The sequence below is a fragment of the Sitophilus oryzae genome, unplaced genomic scaffold (assembly GCF_002938485.1).
Source record: "Sitophilus oryzae breed Bouriz unplaced genomic scaffold, Soryzae_2.0 scaffold_1396_pilon_pilon, whole genome shotgun sequence".
In the NCBI taxonomy this organism is placed as follows: Eukaryota; Metazoa; Arthropoda; class Insecta; order Coleoptera; family Curculionidae; genus Sitophilus; species Sitophilus oryzae.
The window spans coordinates 13,300,032-13,326,676 of NW_022146055.1; the positions used below are offsets into that span (position 1 = coordinate 13,300,032).

The 26,645-nt window shown below is 32.2% G+C and overlaps 1 protein-coding gene across 6 annotated transcripts in view; it reads left to right on the forward strand.

Annotated features, from left to right (window-relative positions):
- Positions 1-26,645, forward strand: part of LOC115876062 (ephrin type-A receptor 4-A) — a 701,832-nt gene that overhangs the window by 631,411 nt on the left and 43,776 nt on the right. For all 6 annotated transcript variants that reach the window (XM_030891738.1, XM_030891739.1, XM_030891740.1 and 3 more), the window contains exon 6: positions 1,841-1,945. In XM_030891738.1, coding sequence (XP_030747598.1) covers positions 1,841-1,945 — 105 coding nt within the window. The remainder of the gene's footprint in view (positions 1-1,840; positions 1,946-26,645) is intronic.

Here is a 26,645-nt window from a genome sequence, read left to right on the forward strand (position 1 = left end):
CTCTTTGTCTTCCGTTGGAGTGCACTAGTGCCAGACAGGACTTAACCAATAACTGAAAGTTAAACATTAATGCATGCCTGCTTTACGGTAAAAAAAGTATACCACGGCATTTAGCGCAGCTCCAAATATTCTACAAGGTATACGAAAACCAAAAATCGTGATTTATGGTCCATGATTGCTCAGAGTTAAAGATTTCTATCCTTGTCTGTAGTAGATTTTTCTAATGTTAAAGTAGCATGAATCGTTTGAGGCTTTATCATTTGAGGTCTGGTTCCCTGAGGTTGTATATTGCGATGATATTCTACATGATTTCTTCCTGTTGATACAGTTAACGTAACTGTAATATTTGCGTATCTGCACTATCCAATTCATTTCGCCAATATAGAATCCCCTCGCAGAATTTCAAAGAGTCTTATAAACGCATATGAATGTGTGATTTCTGAATCTTCTCAACCTACCAATAATTGAATACAATAATGATATCCACATACATATAACATGAGTCCCCAGACTTTAAAATTATCTATGTTATTCCACATTATCCGTTTTAGGTAAGTAATTTGTATTCAATAAAAAAAGTGATTTTAATTTACTATTTATAATAATGCATGTATCGCTTACTTTTTTAATTTTGTAAATCTTTCAAATTCTTTTTTAATTTTGTATAATATATTAAGAGATTTAAATTACAAGAAATCTATGTTATTAAAGATAAGGTGCTTTCATTTTTATTATAGGTCTTTTGAATTGAAGAATTTTATGAAGGTATTTCTTATTTCCGACCAAACCACAAAAAATTAATTTAGAAACATAATAATTCACTATTATTTTATAAATATATTATTATTTATTTTGTTTCTTTAATATATTGTGTACAATAATAATTATAAAAAAGTAAAATTAAATTAAAGAAATATAAAGCAAAATAAATGAACAGAAAACATTCATAAATAACTTATAAAATAACTAAACTAACTATAACTAACATAAAATAACTTGCGCAGTCAAGGAGTGATTTATGTGTGAAAGCATTACGTCTAAAATTTATAAAACCACAGGATATACTAAAAGTTATCTTTAATACTTAAAAATTATGATATCGTACTTCTTCAACGCTATTTGATCGAAAAACGTGCAATGAAATGAAATTTGTTTGTATGGATTTGGAATAGGCCATTTGATTTAGTGTTCAAATTTATAAAGGGTACAGTTCGGAAACCATAAGTCCGGGAACAAAAATGTACAGAATCATTTTTATAGAAAATTTTGTTAGCTTTATTTTTATATATAGAGCGTTTTTCGGTAGATATCACAGTTTCCAACATATAAGCAAAAAAGTGAAAAAATTCACATTTAACTCCTCCCCACTCCTCGAGCTCATCGTCTATCTTCGGGGACTTTTAACACATATTATCAGTTATATAGAGGAATCGTTTAAAACCATTTTCAAAACTGTGGGAATTTTTTCCACCGATTGGCCTTTTTTTACCTAATTTGACTGGGGTATGAAGCTGTGAAAATTCACACTTCTCAGTTAACGTAAAAAAAGATACGACAATAATTTATACCGGACAAAAAAGACTATTTCGACATTCTCAAGCGAAAACTATGAAATTTGACAAGTAATACCCTCTTTACACCACTTGCACTAAAAATCACAAACAATCTAAATGTTTTTCGTCAGAGACTTAAATTTTTCACTGTAAAGAAAATGAGAAACACATTTAGAGATTTGGCAATCGTGAGAAATTAAAACCATTCATCTGTATCCCTACTAACTGCGTTTCGTTTATTAGGACCCAGACGATTGTTAAAAATAACATTTTAATTGTATTTACAGGAAACGCCCTGTCATGCAAAGAAACGTTCAGCCTGTTGTACTACGAGTTCGACGCTGCGACGCGCGAACCCCCACCTTGGGACGCCGAACGATACAAGCTAATTGGTAAGTTTAAGCTTTTTTTTTCGTTAGTTTTGATTGATCTGTAGACTCTAATTTCAACCTATATATATATATATATATATATATATATATATATATATATATATATATATATATATATATATATATATATATATATATATATATATATATATATATATATATATATATATATATATATATATATATATGTATACTGTATAAAGTATTTTAGGATATAATTATTTTGATACAAATTTGAAAGTTTTAGGTTAACGAGATTTTTTTTGCTTATATTTAATTACAAATATTATTACCGGAAGTGTCAACAATTTCCTTGTTTTTTTTAATAGAACCAGCTCATTTTTCGTATCCTTTTAGATTCTAGATTGTACTATTACTACTATTGGATTGAGTACTTATAACTTATTGTAGTACTTATAACTTATTGAATCAATAAATAAAGGTTAAATAAGGATAATTTCGCATAAATTTTAGAAACTGGTTATATTAAAACGGGTACCTATAATATCAGTCTGTGTAATTGGCCATATTTTCCAGGGAAATGTCCCAAATGCACGCAAAACCTGTAACTGGTTTATTTACAAAATTTATCATTATGGTGCAGCCTTATATAAATTAGAAATATAGTACATTTAATCGATATTTATTTTAAGAAATTTATATATTTCCTTTTAATACAATGCTAATTTAAAAAAAATCACAAATCGAAAAAGTTCAACAAAATAATTTTGAAACATAATTCAAATTTAAGTTCTTTAACTATTCATATTTGTAAAAAAATATTAACACATCCATTTAACATATTATGGGTGTTCGAATATTCACGGTAACACGGTCTGCTAAACCTTAGCGCAAAAGTTTAATTACATAAGTTGGTACAAATCGCCAAACCGCGTTGGTTGTGCCGATGACATTTGATAATGGATTTACAGCAACTGGAGTCCTTGTTGTGTGGGAGCATAGAGCATCCATTCAAAAAGGGATATATTCACATTTTATCAGAATTGTAGCTATTTTCAAATCTTATATCTAAAAGTCCCATAAGATGTAATGTTGAACAAAACAACAAATACTCACACGACATAAAAATCAAGTATATTTTAGTCCAACACTAAATCTGTAGTCTACTGAATGGATACATATCAATTTAAATAAACAGCTGATGAATAAATTATAAATTATATTGTATAACTTTTCTGTCATATTTCAGTGTCTATATTTAATTTAATATTGGTGGTAATTTCAACGATATAAAAAAATCAGCATCATCAAGTATTCATCAAAGCAATCGATATAACGGATTTCAAAAAAATATTCAATTTCGGTTCATAATAAAAATGCGCATAATATGAAAGAACGACGTGATACTAAAGGCGGAATTACATTACTGTCACGTCACGTGAGTTCACATGCTATCACAGTAAAAGTGAGTTCACGTGTGGTTTAAAGGAAACACATTAGTGTCACGTCGTTCTTTCATATTATGCGCATTTTATTATGAACCGAAAGCCATTTCTCGTTCGTTCAGCGTTCTTCTCAAGTTTAACAACTTAGGTCCTATACTTAACGTAATAATGAATCAAATAAATAGTTCTTCATCTTCATCTTCTGAGTTTGAAGAAGATTTAGAAAAGGCATGTGGTTTACTTGTGGTTGCTGATAATATTAAAATTAGGCAATGGGTTCATGACATTAATTTGAAAAGGGAGTAATTTGTTGATCGGTTATTATAAAGCACCTCGTGTAAACGCACTTTTTCTATTAGAATTTCTTCCATTTTCCAATCCTCACGTTCTCACGCCTCACGAAATTGATGTTAAAACAGAATATTTGAGCGCGAAACAACTCGCAATATCACGTGATTTCACATGAATCCCCCAAGTGACAATAATGTGTTCACCCTTGATATGTTGATTAATAAAATAAATGCAAAACATCGGTCTTATTAAATTTACTGCTCATGTGTGTTCACGTGAATTCACGTGACGTGATAGTAATGTAATTCCGCCTTAATGTGTTTCCTTTAAACCACACGTGAACTCACTTTTACTGTGATAGAATGTGAACTCACGTGACGTGACAGTAATGTAATTCCGCCTTAACTATCAGCAGTGGTTCACTAATAACAAATTTGCCTAACCTAACCTAACGGACCGAAAGCCATTTCTCGTTCGTTCAGCGTTCTTCTCAAGTTTAACAACTTAGGTCCTATACTTAACGTAATAATGAATCAAATAAATAGTTCTTCATCTTCATCTTCTGAGTTTGAAGAAGATTTACAAAACGCATGTGTTTTACTTGTGGTTGCTGATAATATTAAAATTAGGCAATGGGTTCATGACATTAATTTGAAAAGGGAGTAATTTGTTGATCGGTTATTATAAAGCACCTCGTGTAAACGCACTTTTTCTATTAGAATTTCTTCCATTTTCCAACCCTCACGTTCTCACGCCTCACGAAATTGATGTTAAAACAGAATATTTGAGCGCGAAACAACTCGCAATATCACGTGATTTCACATGAATCCCCCAAGTGACAATAATGTGTTCACCCTTGATATGTTGATTAATAAAATAAATGCAAAACATCGGTCTCATTAAATTTACTGCTCATGTGTGTTCACGTGAATTCACGTGACGTGATAGTAATGTAATTCCGCCTTAATGTGTTTCCTTTAAACCACACGTGAACTTACTTTTACTGTGATAGAATGTGAACTCACGTGACGTGACAGTAATGTAATTCCGCCTTAACTATCAGCAGTGGTTCACTAATAAACAAATTTGCCTAACCTAACCTAACGGACATATAAAAGTTTACTATACACTGTCGGCAACACAGAGTCTTGGGTCGGATTTACATGTTCGCAAGAGTGAATTGCTATGCAAAACTTGTATGCCGGAGAGAAAAAAATGCGATGTATGTATTACAAAGTATGTAATTAAAAGCCTTAATCCGTGGCTTGGGAAAATACCTGCTTTTCTTCTTTGTTCAGTACATCTTTTTGTCTTATTGAAACAACTAACTAACTAAACACATTGACTGTATTTTTCGTACATACGAAAATCAACTGTAACTTTGTTGTATTAATGTACTAGAGTACACGTAACTGTGGTAAAATCAGTATAATTTTACTGCACCGAACAACCCTGATGAACAGATGCTCCGAGGCGTTCTGTTTGATTTAGTTGGCGATTTTTTCGCCGGGTCTCGAGAGCGCGCCACTGTCATTTATCCTCCCGCGGAACTTGTTTCGAAGTCGTTCATCTAACGATCGCCAGAGGCCACTCAATTAACCCAGGTAAAAACTAAGCGAACGCGCTAAATATATGTATGAAAATTCACGTTTTCCTCGTCGGATAGCCGGGTACGAAAAGCGATAAATCAACATCGCGGTCGGGATGAGAAGCAAAGGAGAAAGTGGGTCTCTGGCTATTATTGCGCGATAGGAAACACAACATTTCTAAATTACAGTCTCTAAAAATAGAGCTTTTTCATTGAAATATCTGCCTACATAACCTACCTCGTAGTACCACCCACGCCGCAACCCGGCTTTAATAGAGGGCCAAACAGCTATGACGTGCAAATCTGTTACGTCATCAAACAGAGGCTCCAGTTTAGATTGAATTGCGCCTTGATTTTTAAACAATTTTTCGTTGCTTTCTTTAAAACCGTAAAATTTTTGAGTTTTTTAAAGTTCAATATATTTGGTCCTAGTTGGCCGATTTTGGCTATTATCTAACCCATTTTTAGTCAAATTGTTTGATTTTTTAACTTGATCTTTTTATTATACGAGCGAAAATTAAAATTTTATTTTGACGAAAGTTTGAACAACCCTGTGGAATGGTTTAACAATCTATGGGATTTAAAAACAAGTCTATCATCAAGGTATAGGTATATTTTCTCGATAGCTTTTTATTCATCTCAGTAGCTGTTATTATATTGGAAATATTCGCTTTTGAAGAGGACATCAGTAATGATTATTAACAGTATTAGTAGGTAATAATTGTTATTAAAATATCGGAAAAATATTTAAAAAATTAATCTTTAAATAAATTAGGTTTGGAACTTCGCCATCTTGCACAATTGATAGCTCAAAGATCTATTGTGTCCCACTTTCTTTAGTTATAACTCATCATACAGTCCATAACTCATCATACATGGGAATATTCCTGTTGTAGAGGGGACAGGGTATTCTCCATCCTCCACTGACAACAGATGTACATCCTCCGAGGAGTAGACATCTACCTCCTACAAGGGTATAAAGCCTCGCAACCCTCCGAAGGTTGGGATTTAGCCCTCCGTGTCCGTCACAGTCGAGGAGCTTGTCTCCGGTTGAGGTTCAAGAGAGGTGGAGGCTGGCGGATCTGTCTCCATTTTCTCCACCTCTTTAACTTGGTCTCTCCATAGACTTGATACCGGTGTTGTCCCTGATCTATACTAGAGGATATATCTCTCTTTCTCACTGTTTTCGATATGAGGTCAATTCGTATTGTGATTACCTGACCATGGCCCTCCTCCGTCGAGTTGATGACTCGCCATCTCAATATCCTTGCATTAGAGTTCTGGCAAATCTGGTGATACGTCCCGCTTGCCACCCGGTGTTGGACAGCTTTTCATCGACAACGAGACAGCGAGATGCTCATTAGAGGGGCTTGTAGATCTCGATAAGAGAAACATATTCTCAATAAAAGACATTTTGCTATTTTTCAAGTTCAAAATAAACGAAATATTTTACTTTGAAGATCAAAAAAAACTATTTTTTGCTCATATTTTGAGAACCACTGGATTTTTTCTGGGTGTTCTTTTTCGTAAATTTAATCTACTACCTATATTACCATAATATCGAAATATCAATACGAAAATAGTTATTTTTTATACAAGACGATAAAATGGTATTTTATCGTCGACCGAAAAGATTAATTCACGAGCGACGAAATCGCGAGTGAATTAATTTCGGGAGACAATAATGCAATTTTATCGTCGTGTATAAAACAATATTTTTTTCCATAACGAGTTAGGCTTTAAAAAATATTCAGAAATTATTATTTTAAGGAATTTATTACGAGTAGAAAAAATATTGTACTGGGTTGGCGTTGGTTTCTATGTAATTTGACAAATAAATAACGCTGTCTCTTTAGTTGTCAGTTTTGGGTCAATATTTTTTAATTCTCTTTCGTGTCGATTGCTGATTGAATTTGAGCCAGAAATGGCTCAAAACGAAATAAGTAAATTACCAACATATATTTAGGCTGAGGCGACAAACGCCATATCCAAACTACTTCCATTTAAATCACGAATAACGAAATGAAAAGGAATACAAAAATTTTTAGAAATGGAAGCAATTAAAAAACGTGCGAGAAGAAATAGAGTTTTTAACCTATCCTCGCTGTTAAAGTATCATTTAATCTACCATTGCGGTTGTTAAAGTACTATTTTATCTACTATTTTTGATAGATATAAGGTAAATTTAACAGTTGCTGTGGAAAAAATACCAAATTTTCAAAAAAAAAAAAAAATAACTGATAGATGTGTTCCTGGGGTCGAAATATTCTACCCCTAAAAAATTATTTAAGACTCATCCTATATAGAAAATACTTGAATCGAAATGTAAACAAAAATATATAGAACAAATAATGACAACTATTAAATCGAGTAGTCTCAATCATTTTAGTTTATTTGTACCAAGACTTACAAAAAACTCAATTCACTATTAAGGTGCTTTTACACGAGTCAAGTGAATTGAGAATAATCGTGTAAACGCGCCTTAACGGTACGAATTTAGCGGGGTCAATCATATCAGTGGAAAAGTTCTAAAAATATACATTAATCTTCATTCCATTTTAATTTCCAAAAAGTTACAGGGGGTTTCGTATATATTAAAAAAACATCTTCTTTTATTAAATTATTTGAAGAACGGCCTTAGGATCGCCAGCCCGGCCCGCCTGAATTATTTAGAGAGGTAAAAACCCCTTCTGTGAAGAAGTATCAATCTTCCTCCGACAGGCATACGTAAACGGGCTGTTAACAAGTGCACGATGAACCAAAGAGATAAAAAAATTAATTACTTCTCTACCTTAATTAGCTCTGAAAACTTCTGTAACATTAAACGCGCAGCGTCTTAATCGAGTTATTAAAAGAATATTAAAAATATACAAATAACGGCGGCAACGTTATTAATTTTCGTATTTACTCTTTATCGAAGCGGCGACGACCGCAGAAATCAATTTAAATAAATAATTAGTTTTTGGAAGTCGATTCCATATATGGCGTTTTTTATTGGCTTTTAGGCCGATCTGATCTATGGCCTTTATTTACATACGCGCGTATAATTAATACGCGCATTATTTGTCGCTAATATGCATACGTAACTAGAAGCCGCTTTGACAAAAAATTGATTTAACTTAAAACCTAATTTTTATTATAGAATTACGCTAACCTAATAGTTAATTCAAAATTAAAGCTTTTACAATATGCAAAACTCTTTTATGAATAATAAAATTATATACTTTAAAATTACAATCTTTTAATGAAAAATTTTAAATATGGCAGTAAATAGCGAAAATAAATATAGAGTGATATATATTTTTGGGCAAGCCTGATCATATACTGTCTGTTCTACAGGGTGGTCCGAACTGTATTCCGGAAACTAAGTAGAAATTAGTAAGATGAGAAGAATTAGCATGAAGAAGAAACTAAGAAAAATAAGAAAAAAATTTCGTATAAATGTATGTCCTAAAATGCTTAGTTTCGGAGATACAGGGTGTAGAAGTTTCATTTTTATTTCGATTTTTTCCTAATAATTTCTGAAGTATGTACCAGCAATATTTGGATGAAAATTGGTGTCTGGGAGTTTTTTGACATGAGAAATTTGATTTTGATGTCAATATGACTGCCATTTGTAGAGGGCTACATGTGTTTTAACTCATTTGAAGAGTAATAACTTTTCGTCTGTACCTGTATAAAACTACCGAGTGAAAAAATATACATTTACGTAAAAAATATCTCTTGGCAAAAATCGCTACGAGCAAAAATAGTCAATACACGTCATTTTTGACAAAAAATAAACATATGTTGAGTAGATAGTTATTTGATTGCAATGATAAAATTGGAAACTTTATTTTTTTAAATTAATCATATTTTTTGGAAAAATTATGATAAAACAATTTCTGTTAAACTTTTGACACAAAAACATTTCAAATTTATGATTTCAGTCTAATAACTATTTAGTCAATATATTTAATTTATGTCAAGGATGATAGGTATTGATAAGTTCGATACAGATAGGGATGAAAAGTGGCGAAAATTACTCTTTAAACCCGTTAGAAAATATGAAGGTGGCGCCCTCTACAAGTAGAAGTTATATTGACATAAAATTCAAATTTCTCATGTGAAAGACAACGGCCTAGCTACGTTGAAACACCGGTTCCCATTAGAACACCGAAGTTAAGCGACGTAAGGCGATACTGGTGGATGGACGGGTGACCGGTTCGAAACTCTGTATCGTGCTGTCCGAGGGAAAAGTGTAAAATCTATTGATACACACTGCTCATTCACGCCGGTTCGAGGTCGGATGAGATCAGATATCTCGCGAGTAAGAGTTCATTTAGACACTTCCTAAGTCGGTAGGCACTGACCATGATATGGCCGGGGACCGCGGTTCGGATTCCGCGTAAACAAAGTAGGCCCAGTCCAGATTAGCCCTGGCAGCAAAAAGGAGACGTTAACTGAAATCTTTACTTTTACTTTACTTTCTCATATGAAAAAACTCCCAGACAACAATTTTCACTTATAATATCACAAGAGCTTAAATTATTTTCGGAAATTTTTTTGAGGGCACGAATATTTTGAAAATTATCCCGAGTCGAAGACGAGGGATAATTTTCCTAAAATATTCGTGCCCGAAAGAAAATTTCCAGGAATAATTTAAGCTTGCGTGGTATTCGGTAAGAAAATTTCACACCTAAATTTGAAAAAAATATTAATCCAACATGACATTTTAAAATAATTTCAATTTGTTAAGTTGGCCAAGGTATTGATGTTTTTGACATATTATGTGTTTTGTCATTTTTGTTTGCGATTCTGTCATTAAGCTATTACTAGTTTTAAAACGTCTGTACGTAGAGTAAGAAGTGTATAGCGAAATGTCGCGATTTGGAAAAGTAAACCAACAAGTCATTAAAGAAGAAATTGAAAATATAAAACCAGATAACACCCGAAAATCAAAATCAAGTGTATATCCATCATATTTCGTTAAATAGAAAAATACCAGCTTTAGTTAAATAAAGGCGGCAGAACTATATTTTTTAGAACATGGCAATTTCGAAGAAATTCATATGTAGGTATATCTAACATATTTCCTTAAATAAAAAATATTTCCAACCTTAGTTACATCAAATGCTAAAACTCAAATGGGTAATATTTCAATATATAGACATTGTAGTTCATTCACATTATGATTGTAGATCTTATGTTTACCTTTTCAACTGTCAAAAAATTTCCACTAAAGTTTCGTGGCGCCTCGAAAAAATTTCCGGAAATTTTTTCAGTTGCCATGGTAACTAGTCAACATTAAAGCATGTTATTGGTTGAAAAGTAGAGGTGTGAAATTTTCATCCATATATTGCCGTTACTTCAGAAATTATTAAGAAATTAGGGATTTCGGGATCCCGGTTTGGAAGCCCCCCTCCAACGTCCAATTCATTGCAAAAACTGATATAGCTGGATCAAGAACAGTTAACCTAATAGGACTGCTCATTCAGCCAAAAGTATCCGCCAGGTGCATGCGAAAACTACTCGCTTTGTGACGTCATTGTAGCCCTTGTCAAACCCTTGTCATGGTTATTAGTCATTATCCGGCAACCAATAATACACACACGTGCATTATTGGTTACCGAATGCAAAACGTTCATTATTTAGTTTATTTATTTAAACATCTTATATGTATGCAGTAAAGAAAATTAACTGTATAAATCGTATTAAATACTCGGATAATGCATTTTTAAGAACAGCAGGTCCCAGCATCACCTTTTGCAAGCATTCTTTTTAGAGTACTTCCATATTTTGCTTTAAAATATTTAATAAACAAAATCGTGGGCACTTAGTATGCACTTTGTCACAATCCACAACACAAAATGAACGTATTTATACACTCTATAGCTCTAAAAACTTTAAAGACACCTTTTTCACATTTAAAATTGACAAAATAATTAACTCAAAATTTCTCAGCTGTTATTTTTATAAGTTTACCATAGGCAACTAATAATACACACTATCATGACAAGGCCACGAAGGCTTTGACAAGGGCTACAATGACGTCACAACTGTCAGCTGAAGCGCGGGAAGAGGCGAACGTACGTCTTATGAGGATGAGCAATCCTATTAGTTTACCGTTCTTGTAGCTGGATAAGTTTAATTTCTATAAATCGATTAAATATTCTTTAGAGTTCAAAAGTTTATTGTGTGTATAAATTTTTATATGTTTTTTAAAATTTATGTATATTACAAATTTAATCGATACTTTTAAATTTAACAGATATGATATAAATATTTCGATGAACCACAAAAACAGGGCATTTTCAATAATTTGTCAAATAAATATTTTACAATTTTAGCGAATTTTAAATCGGAGTAGAGTATGGTAATATCCTGTAGAAATAAAATATAAACTACAAAATAGAGGTAAAAAATATCAATATCATACATAAAAACATTCAAATACGTACATAAATTAACAGATTGCAAATTAGATTTATTTACCGAAATCAATTCGGTACCTCGATCTAATAAATAAATATGAAAATTAATAGCCGGTAAAAATTATTTGTATATTTTTCATTCGTTATTAATACCGGAGGCTGTTTTAATACGCTAATAATCAACTGGCGCTGCCGTTCCACGACCTCACCGATAAGCCATGTAAATTTATTTATTTATTCCTTCAGTTGCCATATTTTATTGTACTCAAATATACGAGGGTTAGCTGAACTAGAGAAGCTTAAAGCATTTTTAATAATTCTATTTTCACATTATGATTTATACAGGGTCGCTGAAATGCATGGGAACGGTTGATTAATTATTAGGTAAAATATAAGAGGTACCGCAAAAAGTTAAATATAAACGTTATAGGGTTTTCAAATACCTATATCTATTAGCACCATCATATCTTTTGGCACATCAAGGTGTCATTTTTTTAAATGGAACCCCCTGTATATTATTGCATATTTCGGTTCTTCCTTCAATTCTAAGCAAAAATCGAGATACACACAATGTACTTCAAACCAACCGTTTCCGAGTTGTTGACTTTTGAAAATATCACTTAAACAATTCGATTTAAATGATTTCGATGTGTTTGGTTTCATTTAACGATGCCATTCTGCGGAAACTGTGATAATATTATGTGAATAATATTTGACATTAGTTTTCAAGTTAGCATTTATAAATGTACTAGCGTGTACCAGCGACTTCGTTCGCGTCGAATTAATCATTTGTAATGGTGATGATAAAGCAAAGCAAGAATTTCCATTACATACAAACTGGATAAAGTTTTCTCACATTTATGACAACATGAGAAAAAACAATATGGCGATATTATTATATAAAAGGAAATTAAAACAACTTTCGTTGCACGTCATCAATGACACCATGCGTCGTCTTATGGAGTTTGCTGGTGGTCGTATTATGATGTGCAACGAAAGTTATTTTAATTTCCCCATAAGTTGGTAATATTTGAGGGGTAGTTTCATCTCGTTAGAATTTGACTTTCGAAAAATCGGTTTGCCGAAAATATGCTTTTTACGTCAAGCAGTTTAAGCAGAATCGTGGTTAAGAAATTACCCAACTTTTTGGAACACCCTGTATGATTTTTTAAAAAAAATTCAAAATATGTAAAAAACCAGATAAATTATGCTTGTCCAAGTGTTTTCCCGAAAGACTAACCGTTTTTTAAATAACAAATATTGTAATATTTGAGGGTCGTTTTCACCCTCTTGGAATTTGAGATTCGAGAAATCCCTCCTTATCGAACCTCTACACCCCACAGTCAATCCGTTTGCCAAAAATCAGCTTTAAACGTCAAGCAGTTTAAGCAGAATCGTGATTACTCAATGGTCATATTTTATGAAACACCCTATATAAATTTATAAAAAATCTTAAAATATGTAAAACAACAAAATAAAATATACGTGTTTAAAAGTTTTTCCGAAAAACTCACCGGTTTTTAAATAAAAAATATTTTAATATTTGAGGGATAGTTTCACCCCCTTAGAATTCTAGTTTCGAAAAATCCCTTCTTATCGAATCTCTACACCCTAAAATCAATCTGTTTTCCAAAAATCAGCTTTTTACGTCAAGCGCTTTTAGCAGGATCGTGATTAATCCAGATTTTTCGAAACACCCTGTATACATTTTTAAAAAATCTTAAAATATGTAAAATAAAAAACAAAATAAAATATACGTGTTTAAGCGTTTTTTCGGAAACTTGACCGTTTTTTAAATAAAAAAATTTTGTAATATTTGAGGGGTGGTTTCACCCTCTTGGAACTGGAATTTCGAAAAATCCCTTCTTATCGAACCTCTACACCCTAGAATCAACCTGTATGCCAAAATTGAGCTTCCTACGTCGAGTGGTTTGAGCAGGATCGTGATTAATCAGTATGTCAGTCACTTAAGGATTTTATATATTAGTATAGATAAAATGAGATTGTATCAAGTCTGGAAATTACAAATTTTCGTTTAACATTTCAAAATCAAAACTTCATAATTCGGAAATCGCTGAATTTAAGTACGCTATGTATATTACTATTATGTACTTAAATTCAACCATTTCCGAATTATGAAGTTTTGATTTTGAAGTGTTAAACGAAAATTTTGTAATTTCCAGACTTTTTTTCCAGTCTCATTGTCTACAATAACTGTAATTTCCATTTTTTTTCAGGCTCATTTTTTACACTTATAAATGCTAAATTGAAAACTAATGCCAAATATTATTAAGTATCACAGTTTCCGCAGAATAGCATCGTTAAAAGAAACCGAACACATCGAAATTAATTAAATCGAATTGTTTAAGTGATATTTTCAAAAGTCAATAACTCGAAAACGGTTGGTTTGAGCCTTTGAGGTACATTGTGTGTATCACGATTTTTGCTTAGAATTGAAGGAAGAACCGAAATATGTAATAATATACAGGGTGTTCCATTTAAAAAAATGAAACTTTGATGTGCCACGACTTTATGACAGAACCTAATTAAATAATACTTAAATAAATTTGATTTAAGTACCTGGTTATAAGATGTTGACAATTTAGAGCAACATCTCAACAGCCAATCCATATTCAAAATTTTATATCGAGCTCTTTATGCTTCTTTCAAACTCTCAACTCTCAAAAGTCTTATTTAAAGCGAAAATAATCAAACATCAATTTGTTCTTACTTTGAATATATGCAGACATATTTAATTCTTTTATCAAATCTGCCATAACCAATTCATAAAAAACTCTTTTTGGGACATAAGCCTTCAAATATATCTCTTTGCATCTAGAAACTCCCTCATAACAATATGAATTAACGCTAAATAGTATTTGTTTTGAAATTTATATTTTCCGTTTGATCATATACCGTTTAAATTGTCTGGCTAACTGCCTATATTCCACAGCTTTGGGGACAAACAGAAAATAGCATCCAAAACATCAAAGAGACCTCAAACGTTATATTATCGCTTCTAGTTATAGCGTGCTTCCAGTAGAATTTAATGGTGACGCAAATTGAGGTATCAATTGAACAAACCACAGTCGCTAACATACACCACTAGTATTAAAATAAAACTATGTCACACTAACACCCGGTTTTAACAGCCACGGTTTTACAGCTAAGGGTCATTCTATTTTCTATTCCTAACTGTGATTTTTGTTGTAAATAGTTTTCCTCTTGCTGGGTGGTCCGAACTGCATATTCTGCAGATATAAATAAGTAAAAAAGAGTTCGTATAAATGTATGTCCTAAAATGCTTAAACGGCCCACAGACGATCCAATCTGTTGTACAACAAGTTGGAGGATTTGGTTTGATCCAACTGTTTGAACGATAATCGTAACGTCTGTGGGCTTGTCGTCCAACTTGTCGTTAAGACGCGGTTGGATCGTTTGGTAGTTCAGCATGTTTAAAAATATGTCGTACAACTTGGTTGGATCAACGACAAGTTTTAACGTTTGTGGCTTTTTCATCGACTTGTTGCTACTATGTTAATACAAAAATACATCGTGTAGTGAGATTGTGGTGTTTCATCATGGAGGTAAATAGGCAGTTTTGGACAGAATTTATTGAAATTTATCGAGATCATTCGTGCTTATAGAATGTTAAAAGTGAGGAATATTCCAATAAACACAAACGGAACTCCAGCTACGAAGTGTTGCTGAGAAAAATGAAAGAAATAAATCCAGATGCAACTTTAGCACTTCTTAAAAAGAAAATTGATAATATCAAGAGCGACTACTAAAGCAGCTACGGTTTTTTACATGGTTTGTGGCATAGTCAAACATACACTGAGTCATTGAACTAATTCATTAAAACATTTAACTAATCGTACTACAAGTCGCTCTAGAATGTTGTTACGTTTGTGGCCAAAAGTATCTATAGTCTGTCTGAACGATTTTTCGTCCAACCTATCGTACGATCAGTTGTACAACCGATTGTATCGTCTGTTGGCCCCATTAGTTTCGAAGATACAGGGTGTAGAAGTTGCATTTTTATTTCGATTTTTTCCAAATAATTTCTGAATTTACGTCAATTGGATGAAAATTGGTGCCTGGGAGTTTTTTAACATGAGAAATTTGATTTTGATGCCAATATGACTCCGATTTGTAGGGGGCGCCACCTACATGTGTTTTAACTGTTTTGAAGAGTAATAACTTTTCGTCCGTACCTGTATAAAACTAGTGAGAGAAAAAATATACTCCGTTACTTTTCGCGTAAAAAATGTCTTTTGGTAAAAATCGCTACGAGAAACCGTTCTCAAGATATTTAGAATCGAAATAGTCAATACATGTCATTATTGGCAAAAAATATATACATGTCATTATTGGCAATAAAATGTTTATTTGACTGAAAAATTAAATTTGAGAAATTTTTATTTTTTAAATTAATTATAAATATTTCTGCGAGAAAAATGATAATAACACAGTTTCTGTTGAACTTCTGACACAGAAACATTTCAAATTTATGATTTCAGTGTAATAACTATTTACTCAACACGTTTAATTTATGTCAATGATGACAGGTATTGATAATTTCGATTCCAAATATCTCGAGAACTATTACTTGTAACGATTTTTACCAAGATACCTTTTCTACGTAGAAAACGTCGTAAATGTATATTATTTTACACAGTAGTTTTATACATGTACGGACAAAAAAATATTACTCTTTAAACCAGTTAAAAAATATGTAGATGGCGCCCTCTGTAATTAGGAGTCATATTGACATCAAAATGAGATTTGTCATGTCAAAAAACCCCCCGGCACTAATTTTCATCCTAATATTGACATTACTTCAGAAATTATTTGGAAAAAATCAAAATAAAAATGAAACTTCTACACCCTGTATCTTCGGAACTAATCGTTTTAGGACATACATTTATAGAAACGTTTTTACTTATTTTAATGTGCAGCATAATCTACCGAAGTTTCCGGAATACAATTCGGACCACCCGATATATTTGATACCAATTGAACTTTTATATAGTTTAATCCATTATTGCCAACCAATATGTTCGGTGCCGGGCTGACTAACTGGAATTTAAATTTCCAGCTGGGGATTCAGGTGGTAGCTCTGCTGTAAAAGATGTCAAGTTGCCTCATTTATTTATTTGTTTCCTGACATTGTCATTCCTTTTGACACTTTAGTTTTATATATGACATGAGTTTTTGGTTTAAGTAAATAGTGTTGTGATAATTTAAGCTTAAAAATGATTACTAGCAGACTTTGCAGTCGAACAGTGTTCTTTTTAAAACCTCTTTTAGTGTGAAGTGTACAAGATAGCTTAATAGCCGTAGAAAACTCATAGCAACTTTATTAGAATATGTTGTACGGTAGTAATCGTCCTTTATGTCCTTTAGTGCTGTTACGAAGGTGAGTTTTGTTGATGTAAATAAAACTGTTTATATATTTATAATTAATATATTTTTGTTTCGTAAAATATGTATTTTGATTAAAAGAAAATATGTAAAAGTGGGCAACGCTGTGCCGGTCAAGCTTAATCACGTGTTTAAAAGTTTATTTCATATGAACTATAGATACATTATAAACTTATTAGTAGAATTTTCATACCAATACAATATTGCGAACATGTGTTATCACTTTTTGGTATAATTTAAAATTCACTTTGAAGAGAACTAGTAACTTCTGATTTAAATGTCGAAACTGTAACGTCTTATATCTTTTTTTGCATATGACTTGAGATTTGATCATTTTTATGGTTTCTAGTAAATTTATGATGTCAATATATTCTTTTAATGACTAATTTACCTGTCATTTTGGGTGCCTGGTGGCGTAGAGGTACAGCTCTCGTCTACCAATTCAAAGGTTGTGTGTTCGAATCCTACAGCCGACTATTTTTAATTAAATAAAAATAGTTTGGGTAAGTACGACTCAGCCTTAAATGAGTACTTGGGATTCACAATCCTGAGGTAATAATAGGCTGTTGAAGCTTAGTGCTAGCCTCGGTGCTAGCCACATTACCATCCTACCGAACGACTCTAGTATGGCAAGCTGTACCTTGCTACTCCCAAGGCGTTAAACGCTATATACGGGAGCTATTATTATTATTATTATTATAATATATATATAAATGTCATTTTTGGTGTGCCGACAAAGTTTTCTGCTAACTTACATTCCAGTAATGATTGTCGAAATCACTAACAATGATTCGTATATGATCAATGTATTTAATATTGAAATAAAGCAAGAAATATTGAAATGAGCGTTAAATATATCAGCTAGATGAAAAAAATGCTTTAAAGTAGGATAATGTTAATAATTTGACAGAAGATGAAAATTTCAAATTCAAAAAAACATTAAACCAATGATTTCCAAAGTGGTCCCCGTAGAAACCAGTGGTCCACGGGAGACTCGACGGGGGTTTACAAGTTGTAAGTGTGGGTCCACGAAAATGTATCTGGTTTCGATAGTAAAGAACAAAAATGTTGTTTTATTTACCCATATTGAAAGTTAATACATAATAAATGAGGTTTGTATAAAGCAGAATAGATTTTTAAATCATATCTCTAGCAGCGGAACAAATATTAAGTTCCACATCTAAATATCCGTCTAAAACGAGACGTTTTTTGAATGTCTATCCGTTATTTTTCCTTTGTACCCGTCTGACTTCATACGGATAATATGGAGTAATCGTTAAATGCACCTGAATCGATATTGAGATACAGATCCTATGTGTCTGCGCCAATAAAAAGTCTCATTTCTACTTTAAAATTCAGAACGTTAGCGATATTTTACGCCCATAAAACAGTCGAAAGCTTCGGCTTAAATTGTTGCCGGTTCTTCGTTTTATTTATCTTTTTTTTTTTATTCTTTTGTTCGTTTATTTTATTCCTACTATAATATTGACTAACCCAGTCGTCACTATGCAGTATTAGGCTACACTCAAGTAACCACACATTATTAATATACATAATATTTGATAGATTTACTTACCATAAATAATTAAAGTCATGAGAAAATTCCAGAAACTTTGCTTGAAATTTGTTTTTCAACGTTTATTAACGTGATTTAATTATAAAAAAAGGAATCCCCATGCACTTAATTTATGTATTAAAGAGCTGTTATCATAAAACTTATATTAAGATGGTAAAAGAGGATAATACAATAGAAGTTAATAGAGATACAAGACAAGGATGTCCCCTTTCCCCTACACTTTTTAATATACAAGGTGTCCCAGAAATAAGTGCAAGTATTTTAAGTGGTTCAACCCGAGAAACATGCCTATGCGGGTTTCTTCGCGACATTTTTTTTTTGAAAATTCGGAATTTTTTGAAAAATGTTTTGATTGTTTTCTTAGTTTTTAGTTAAAAAACATAATTTCTTGATAATATGGCAACATATGTAGGTAGTAGATTAAATTTACAAGAAAGAAAATCCAGAAAAGATCCAGTGGTTCTCAAAATTTGAGCAAAAAATCATTTTTTTGGAAATTTTCAAAGTAAAATAACTCCGTTATTTTGGACTTATTTGAAAAACGATAAAGAGAAAATATATTTCTTTTATCGAGAGCGTCAACCGCTTAAAATACTTGCACTTATTTCTGGGACACCCTGTATATGTGGACCAAGTTATAAGAGAATGGAAAGATATAGCACCAAGAGGTATCCAAATAGACCGACAATATTTTCTGAATATACTACTGTTTGGACAAGACGAGGATACCTCACAAATGCAGGTTCATCTCCTAGACAAGATAATAATAAAATATGATGGAAAAATATCTACCGAAAAAACGAAAGTGGTGGCACACTGGGACAAAGACGGAATCCACACAAAAATAGTTTTAAGAAATAAACCACTACAGCAAATATCTCATTTCAGCTTCTACAGGAATAAGTAGAGAAAATAGAATAAGAAATGACACAATAAGAAATGAACTAAAAATACAACCATTAGAAGAGAAAGTAAAAGTATATAAAAACAAATGGAAGGGACATGTAGAAAGAATGACAGTATTGGACGACCAATACATAGATAGTGAAGCGAAACAGGTTTTTTTAAACCTAAACCACAGATAACAGATTATGTTATCTGTGCCTAAACCGAAAAAAGGATACGACGACGATAATTTAATTATTCATAATGTAAGCAGTTTTCATCATTAAGCATTTGGACATAAACATTACTATTATTTTGCTTGTAATCCCTTGATGCTAGGCTTCCACAGTTTTTAGCATTTATTTTATAAATTTAACTGACAACCAGTGGCGGCTTAACCATGATGTCAAATGGTCAATGCCCCCTAAAAAAAATCAGGAGAAAATTAGAAAAACTTATTTAAATTATACTTTTTTAAATCACTTTTTTTCATCCTAAAATATTCAAAACTATTCCCAATTTATCCAATTGTCGCTTGAAAACATTTTATTTTATCCATTTTCTCTACTGCCTGTCAAAGTTTCATTTTGTCCTTCGTTCCCGCTATGTTTTACACGTATTAAACTCCAAGTGCTACGACTCGTGACGCCAACAAAGTAAGGTATACTACGTATAGAAAATATAATGGGTTAAGGGTTAAGGTGCGATATTTAGATATATAGTTTATAATGTTTATATTGGCCATAGACCGCGTCATTCATAGAATGATTTCTAAGCTAGGCAACTTTATATACACTTGTATTTGGTAGTTTACTGACAGACGATATAAATAGTGGCGGTTTTAGTCTTTGTCTAGAAACCAGGGCGATATTATTTTAATTTGTAATATTGTTTATTAGTGAGAATCAATAGAGTTGATTAAGAAATATCGAGTCTTTATTGCTATATAAATATATTACAGGATTTCAGTCATATCGCTGGAAAAATCTCGCCGTTTGGGCAGTTTGGGTGTTTATAAAAACTCAAATTATAAACAACCTAGGTTTTTGTATCGTTTATCGCGTATCGCGTATAATGTTTGGTTTAGTCAGTATAAATCAATATTTAAATTTCAATATCGAAAAAAAATTTAGTTTTAGTTGCTGGAGTTTTGTTGTAGGGTTTGAGATCAGCGCGAAATTTATGTAGGTAATAACTGATAATTTTCTGGTTCTGGATAAATACTGTAATAGATAATTTTCATATAGACAACATAAATGGTGTTTAGTTTGTAAAATCGTGCGGTTAAAAGAAAACAATTATTGCTTAAATTTCGAAAAACGTTTAGAGAAAGAAATGACTTAAAATATAAAAAAATGTGAAATAAAACTTTTAGAAACGTGTATGTGTATTTATATTTTTGTGACATTATTATTTAAGTGTCTTTTAAATCCTACCGTGGAAAATTTGTGTAAAGAACATTGACTGGATTTTTAGTGAAATGGCACTAGACCACCTGTTTAAAAATGTAAGGGTAGGTTTCATTTTAACATAATTTTTATTTATTTTGAGATTTATTTTCCTTTAACTACACGTACAAGTACCCACTACACGTGTAAGAAACCAATTAAATTTGGTCGCATCTTAAAAAAAATCGACGCAATATTTTTAGGTATTGACCGCCCTACAATAATAACCACGAGCCGCCACTGCTGATAACAATCAATTTCTTGGTTTAGTTTCATTTAGAACATCTTTGAGCTTTGTATCATCCTTTTCCATTTAAAATGTGGTAATTATATCCGTATCTGCTGTCTGAACTCGACTAACCAATCGGGGCAGGAATTCTATTGAGCCGAAACAGAGAGCTAAAAAATGCACGACTCTTAAGTGCACTTAAACATTGATTTAGGCTTATTCCACTAAGATGCTTAATATGGTGTGTGTCGGCGTTCGGGAAGTACCTACGTGCGACTATGTACGATAAAAACTAATTGGAAAATATAGCCTGTTCGGTTGGTACACGTGGAAAAATATTTTCCTGAACGCTTACAAATAGGTACCGTTCGATTAGATTTATTGGGTGGTTCTCTTTCAGTACCGTGCTAATTTAGAAAAGTGCGAAGGTTTTTAGTTGCTAGATTTAAGCAATAAAATAAAGGTCATTTTTATAAATTGTTAATTTTTTGCGGAATTGGTGGATCCTTAATTTAAACAAGATTTACACACACGATAAAAACATTTATTACTTTATTTATTACACGACTAAAAGTACAATACATTACTTAAATCCTTGTATATTACAAGGTATACATATAGGTATACATACTTATACACACATGGCCAAAATTATTGCATATATCGTTTAAAAATATATGGAAAGGAATTTAAAAAACCTTTTTTTTTTAAATAGCTTTGATAATCTGTAATAAACATTTTTTGTTAAAATGGATGTGGTGAACAATGTTTATCGTTCAGACCCAATATTATTACAAATTCTTACACATTTCGATTTGTAGTCCCTTGGGTTCCAGAAGAAATTTGACCATTTTTTTTGGTCTTAAAATGCCTAGAAACATTATTTCACAGTTTAATAGAGTCAGAATAGTAACACTGTCTCAACGGGGCTACCGGCAATTTGCAATAGCTGAATGAAATTGTAGGAGTTAACCACAGCGATGTTTCGCGAATATTAAAAAAAGTCAGGGAGACAAACGAGGTTACAGACCGGCCTGCAAAAGGTAGAAAGGGAGTTACTACTGCCGTGCAAGACCGTGAAGTATCTCTAATTGCACGACGCAATCCCCTGCTTTCTAGTACTGCTATTAAAAAAAATGTGTTAGCTCGCCTTGCAGGAGTAAATGTTTCAAGAAAGACCATAGCAAAAAGACTTCATGACAGAAGATTACATTTAAGGACGCCTCTACGTGTTCCGAAGCTTAATTTACAGCACAAAATTACACGACTACCATGGGCTGAGGAGACGAGAGCAAATGGACCTAATTGGAATTTCGTCATGTTTAGTGATGAAACAAGAATAGGCCTAGTGTCAGACTCGCGACGAACTTTAGTCTGGAGAGCATCTGGAAGACGAGCACGCTTAAATGCAGCTCAACCCCGTATCTCATTTCAAGGGGGAAGCATTATGGTATGGGCAGGTATAATGCACGGAGCTCGAACTCCTCTTGTTTTTATTGATGGCACAATGATAGGTGCCTCATATCTTAGAGACGTTTTAGAGCCTATTGTGCGTCCATTTCGTGGGGCAGTGGAGGATGAATTTGTTTACATGGACAATAATGCTCCTCCCCATCGCACTTTAGCGGTTCGCGAGTTTTGTGAGGAAGAGGGTATAAGAAAACTGTGGTGGCCACCGATGTCTCCAGATATGAATGTGATCGAGCATGCTTGGGACATGCTAAAACGCCATATTGCCAAAAGGAATGATCCCCCGTACTTTAAATGAATTGAAAATTACTGTGCGCGAAACATGGGAAGCCATTCCTCAACATCTTCTGAACAACTTAATTGAGAGCATGCCACATCATCTCACAGCTTGCATTGAGGCTCGAGGGGGCAATACAGACTATTAGTTGTGACAAATAATTAAAATTGTTTTCAATATTTTCTGTTTAAAATGAAATTTGTTTTTGTTGATTTTCACTCATTGTGAAATACAATAATTATAATAACAGCTAAAAGTTCGGAAACAAATAAGTCCATGATACACATTGAATTTAAATTTAACCGCTGAAGCAAAAATCATGTTTCCTAGAATATAGATTTTTCCATTTTCCACCTCTTCCAAATCGAGGTTCTCTTTGGATCTTTTTGCTATGGAGACCCCACGTCGAGCTCACGAAATTTATATTGTGTCAGCTGTATCCAGTTATCTGAAAGAGCTGCCTGCCGCTTTTCCTTTTCCAAAACGGAGATAAAAAAGATGAATTTTACACCGTTTCGGCTTTCTCTATTTTTATAGATTTATTACGCGTCCCCGGTCACTGTTTTTTTCCCTTTTTTAAATTCGGCAAGAAAACGCCAGATGGATTTTTTCCGGCCTCATCGTTTTTTATTACCGCCTTTATTGCCAAGTGGAATTGGTTTATATCAAATTTTAGTTTGAACGAGCTTAGTGTGCTTCCACCAGTGGCTTGCCCGAATATTTTCACTGAATAGATATTTACTAATAATTCTAATTTAAAAAAATACAACAAAAAAATACAATTTGCAACAAATATGCTTATCTAACCATGTTAGCATCTTCTGAAGTTTATTCACAATAATTAATGCTATTATGATAAAAACATAAAGATATAATAATTTGTGGTACTTAAAATAAAATTAAATTAATATAATTAATTTAAATTAATTTAATTTTGTTTAAGTGGTTTGTAATGTGTGTTATTTCCATTAGTGATAATTGTTCGTTTTGACTATGTAGTCGTATCAATATTTTTTTTAGTACACTAAACCAAATATAACTGTGATTTGAGTATTTGTGTTGTTTTCGATTAGCCCATTAAAAAATTTCATTACTAATTATAAATTATAATCAACAATTTTACGTATTTATTTATATAAAGTAGAGTTTTACTATCTAGATATTCTATTAAATTGTTAATGCTCCCAGAAATCATTGTCTATCTTTATATTTTTTAATTCTTTAAAGTTTTAGACAAATTAAAAATTCAGTTATATAATATTGAACTCCCCTCGTAAAAGTGTCTATATAAGTGAAATACAGTAATTATTGGGGGTGTATTTACATAGATCTTAGCCTGTTTTCTCGATTACAAACTTAATCTAATAATAGCTATACTGTTCAAATACGGGATGTAATACCCACAGTTAAAGCGATAAAAATACCATAATAGTATATATTTTACGCGTTCTCATTAAATACATAATTGCCAAGTGCCTGTAGATACTTAGCGATAAATTTAAATAATTGCCTTGTGTAAATTGTTGTTTCAAATTAGACGCTAATCCGACTTTATTGGGGGTACTTTCCAATTTATTGAAATAGAAACTTTTATTATCTGGATTTATTGTAGGTATTTCGACATTCTTAACCGTGTATTTATTACCTTGAGAAGAAAGGATACTTTTGTTATTTTTAATTTGTTTTAGTATTCTAATTGTCAAGGCCATATTAATATCTATCTTGCTAAGCAAAATACATTAGGTTTGACACTCTGGTTGTTCAAATTTTGATTTTGTATTTTAATTATATGTTCGAACATACATAATGTGACCATTTATATATGATAACGATTACGACAGCCATGTGTCCTGTCAACAGACCTCTTGTAATCAGCACTTTATTTTTGCTGAATCTTGGATAAAGACCTTGCTATGCCTGTGCTCTTGCGTGTTTCGCCAGTGTTTCTGATCCAGTCGGGTTTTACATTTAGGTATTCCCAGTACTTGCTCTGGAAGATTAGACTCGAAGGATCCTTGTTTTATTAATTTGTCGGCTTTTTCGTTGCCTTGGAAATTCCAAGATTGAGTTTCATGAGGTCATGAGCGCCTCAAGTGCCACCTGACTGTCTGAGCATATGTTGATGAGCTTTCCTGATCCTCAGTAACCTCTTCTGTTGTTTTCTCTTAATCATTATAGAATAACTAAGAGTTCTGCCTGAAATACGGTTGAGTATTTGCGCCAGAAAATACCTTACTCATGTCTATTTTTTTACTGTTTCTTTCCTACAAGGATTCAAAGATTGCAATAAATCTGCTCATTTCCCCTTTCATATGTGCGTCTCAAAAGTGGCTCACCCCTATAACTTTTATATTTTTTCTGATAAAAAACGAGATTTGGTATGTTAGTATATGACTTAAATTAGGATTGACTGACGTATTCCATTGTTTTCGTTCACTTCCTGTTTCACCGGAAATGACTACAAGTTTTGATTTTTAAATGGCACCCTCGGTATTTTTTACTTTATTTGATATAAAATGACATTCTGAATAGAATGCCATATCATATGTCAACTTTTGATATTCTCGCTTAATAAAAAATTGTATTTTAAATTTCAATCTAGAGTGTCATGGCAATGTTAAAAACACTGATTTGTAATCAAGGAGCCTTGGAAAAATAGATTTGATCGTCTAACGTTTTTAGTGTCTTATCCTGGCCGGTTAAAAGACACCCAAATCGTATTTTTAATCATATCTCAATTTTTTCAAATGGAACGAGTGTGGCTCATTAGCATATTTGGAAAAAGCATTTTTTACGAATAATTTGATACCACACACTTGGTAGTTCGATTCAAATTGTTATGAACCACTTGTTACAATTTCAAATAAACCATATTTGAAAATGTCAAAAAATGACATATGATATGTCATTCTATTCAGATTGTCATTTTCTATCAAATAAAGTAAAAAAAATTCTAGGGTGCTATTTAAAAATCAAAAGTTATAGTCATTTTCGGTGAAACAGGAAGTGACAGAAAACAATTGAATACGTCAATAAATCCTAATTTATGTCATATACTAACATACCAAATTTCGTTTTTCTAACTGAAAAAATAAAAAAAGTTGTAGGGGTGAGCCACTTTTGAGACGCACCCGGTATAAAAGCAAATCCTGATTGTACACTGATAAATTACATAATAATTAACTGGAAGATATATTATTTTAACTAGATTTAAAGAATATATGGCTCAAATAACATAAGGTAGAGCAGATGAGAGCGTCAAAATAAATAAATGTATTGATAGTATGAACTAAAGTAATGGTCCCATTCTTTCCAGTTCTGTGTCCCTATTACTCTAGACTCGGTAATTAAATTGTTACGATGGATTTGTTTTGAGTTGCTTGGTTAATTTTGTCACGCTTGGTCCAGTATCAACCGAGTGTCTATGTAATTTATAGATATTAGTTTAGTTTTAATCATTTGCCGATGATGCTAACATAATTAGCGAAACGCACGTCCAGTGATTTAAGTAAAATGTTTTGGTGTATTGTGGTGAATTAGTATTATATTCTGCTGTTGTAACACCAACAGTTCCAACTGTAATGCCATAATTTTGTCCGGGTACTACTATTACTAACCTATTCCTGACTTGAACAATAAAACTTGGGTTTATGTGTAAATTTTTATTGTACCTGTTTTTTGTATTAAGAG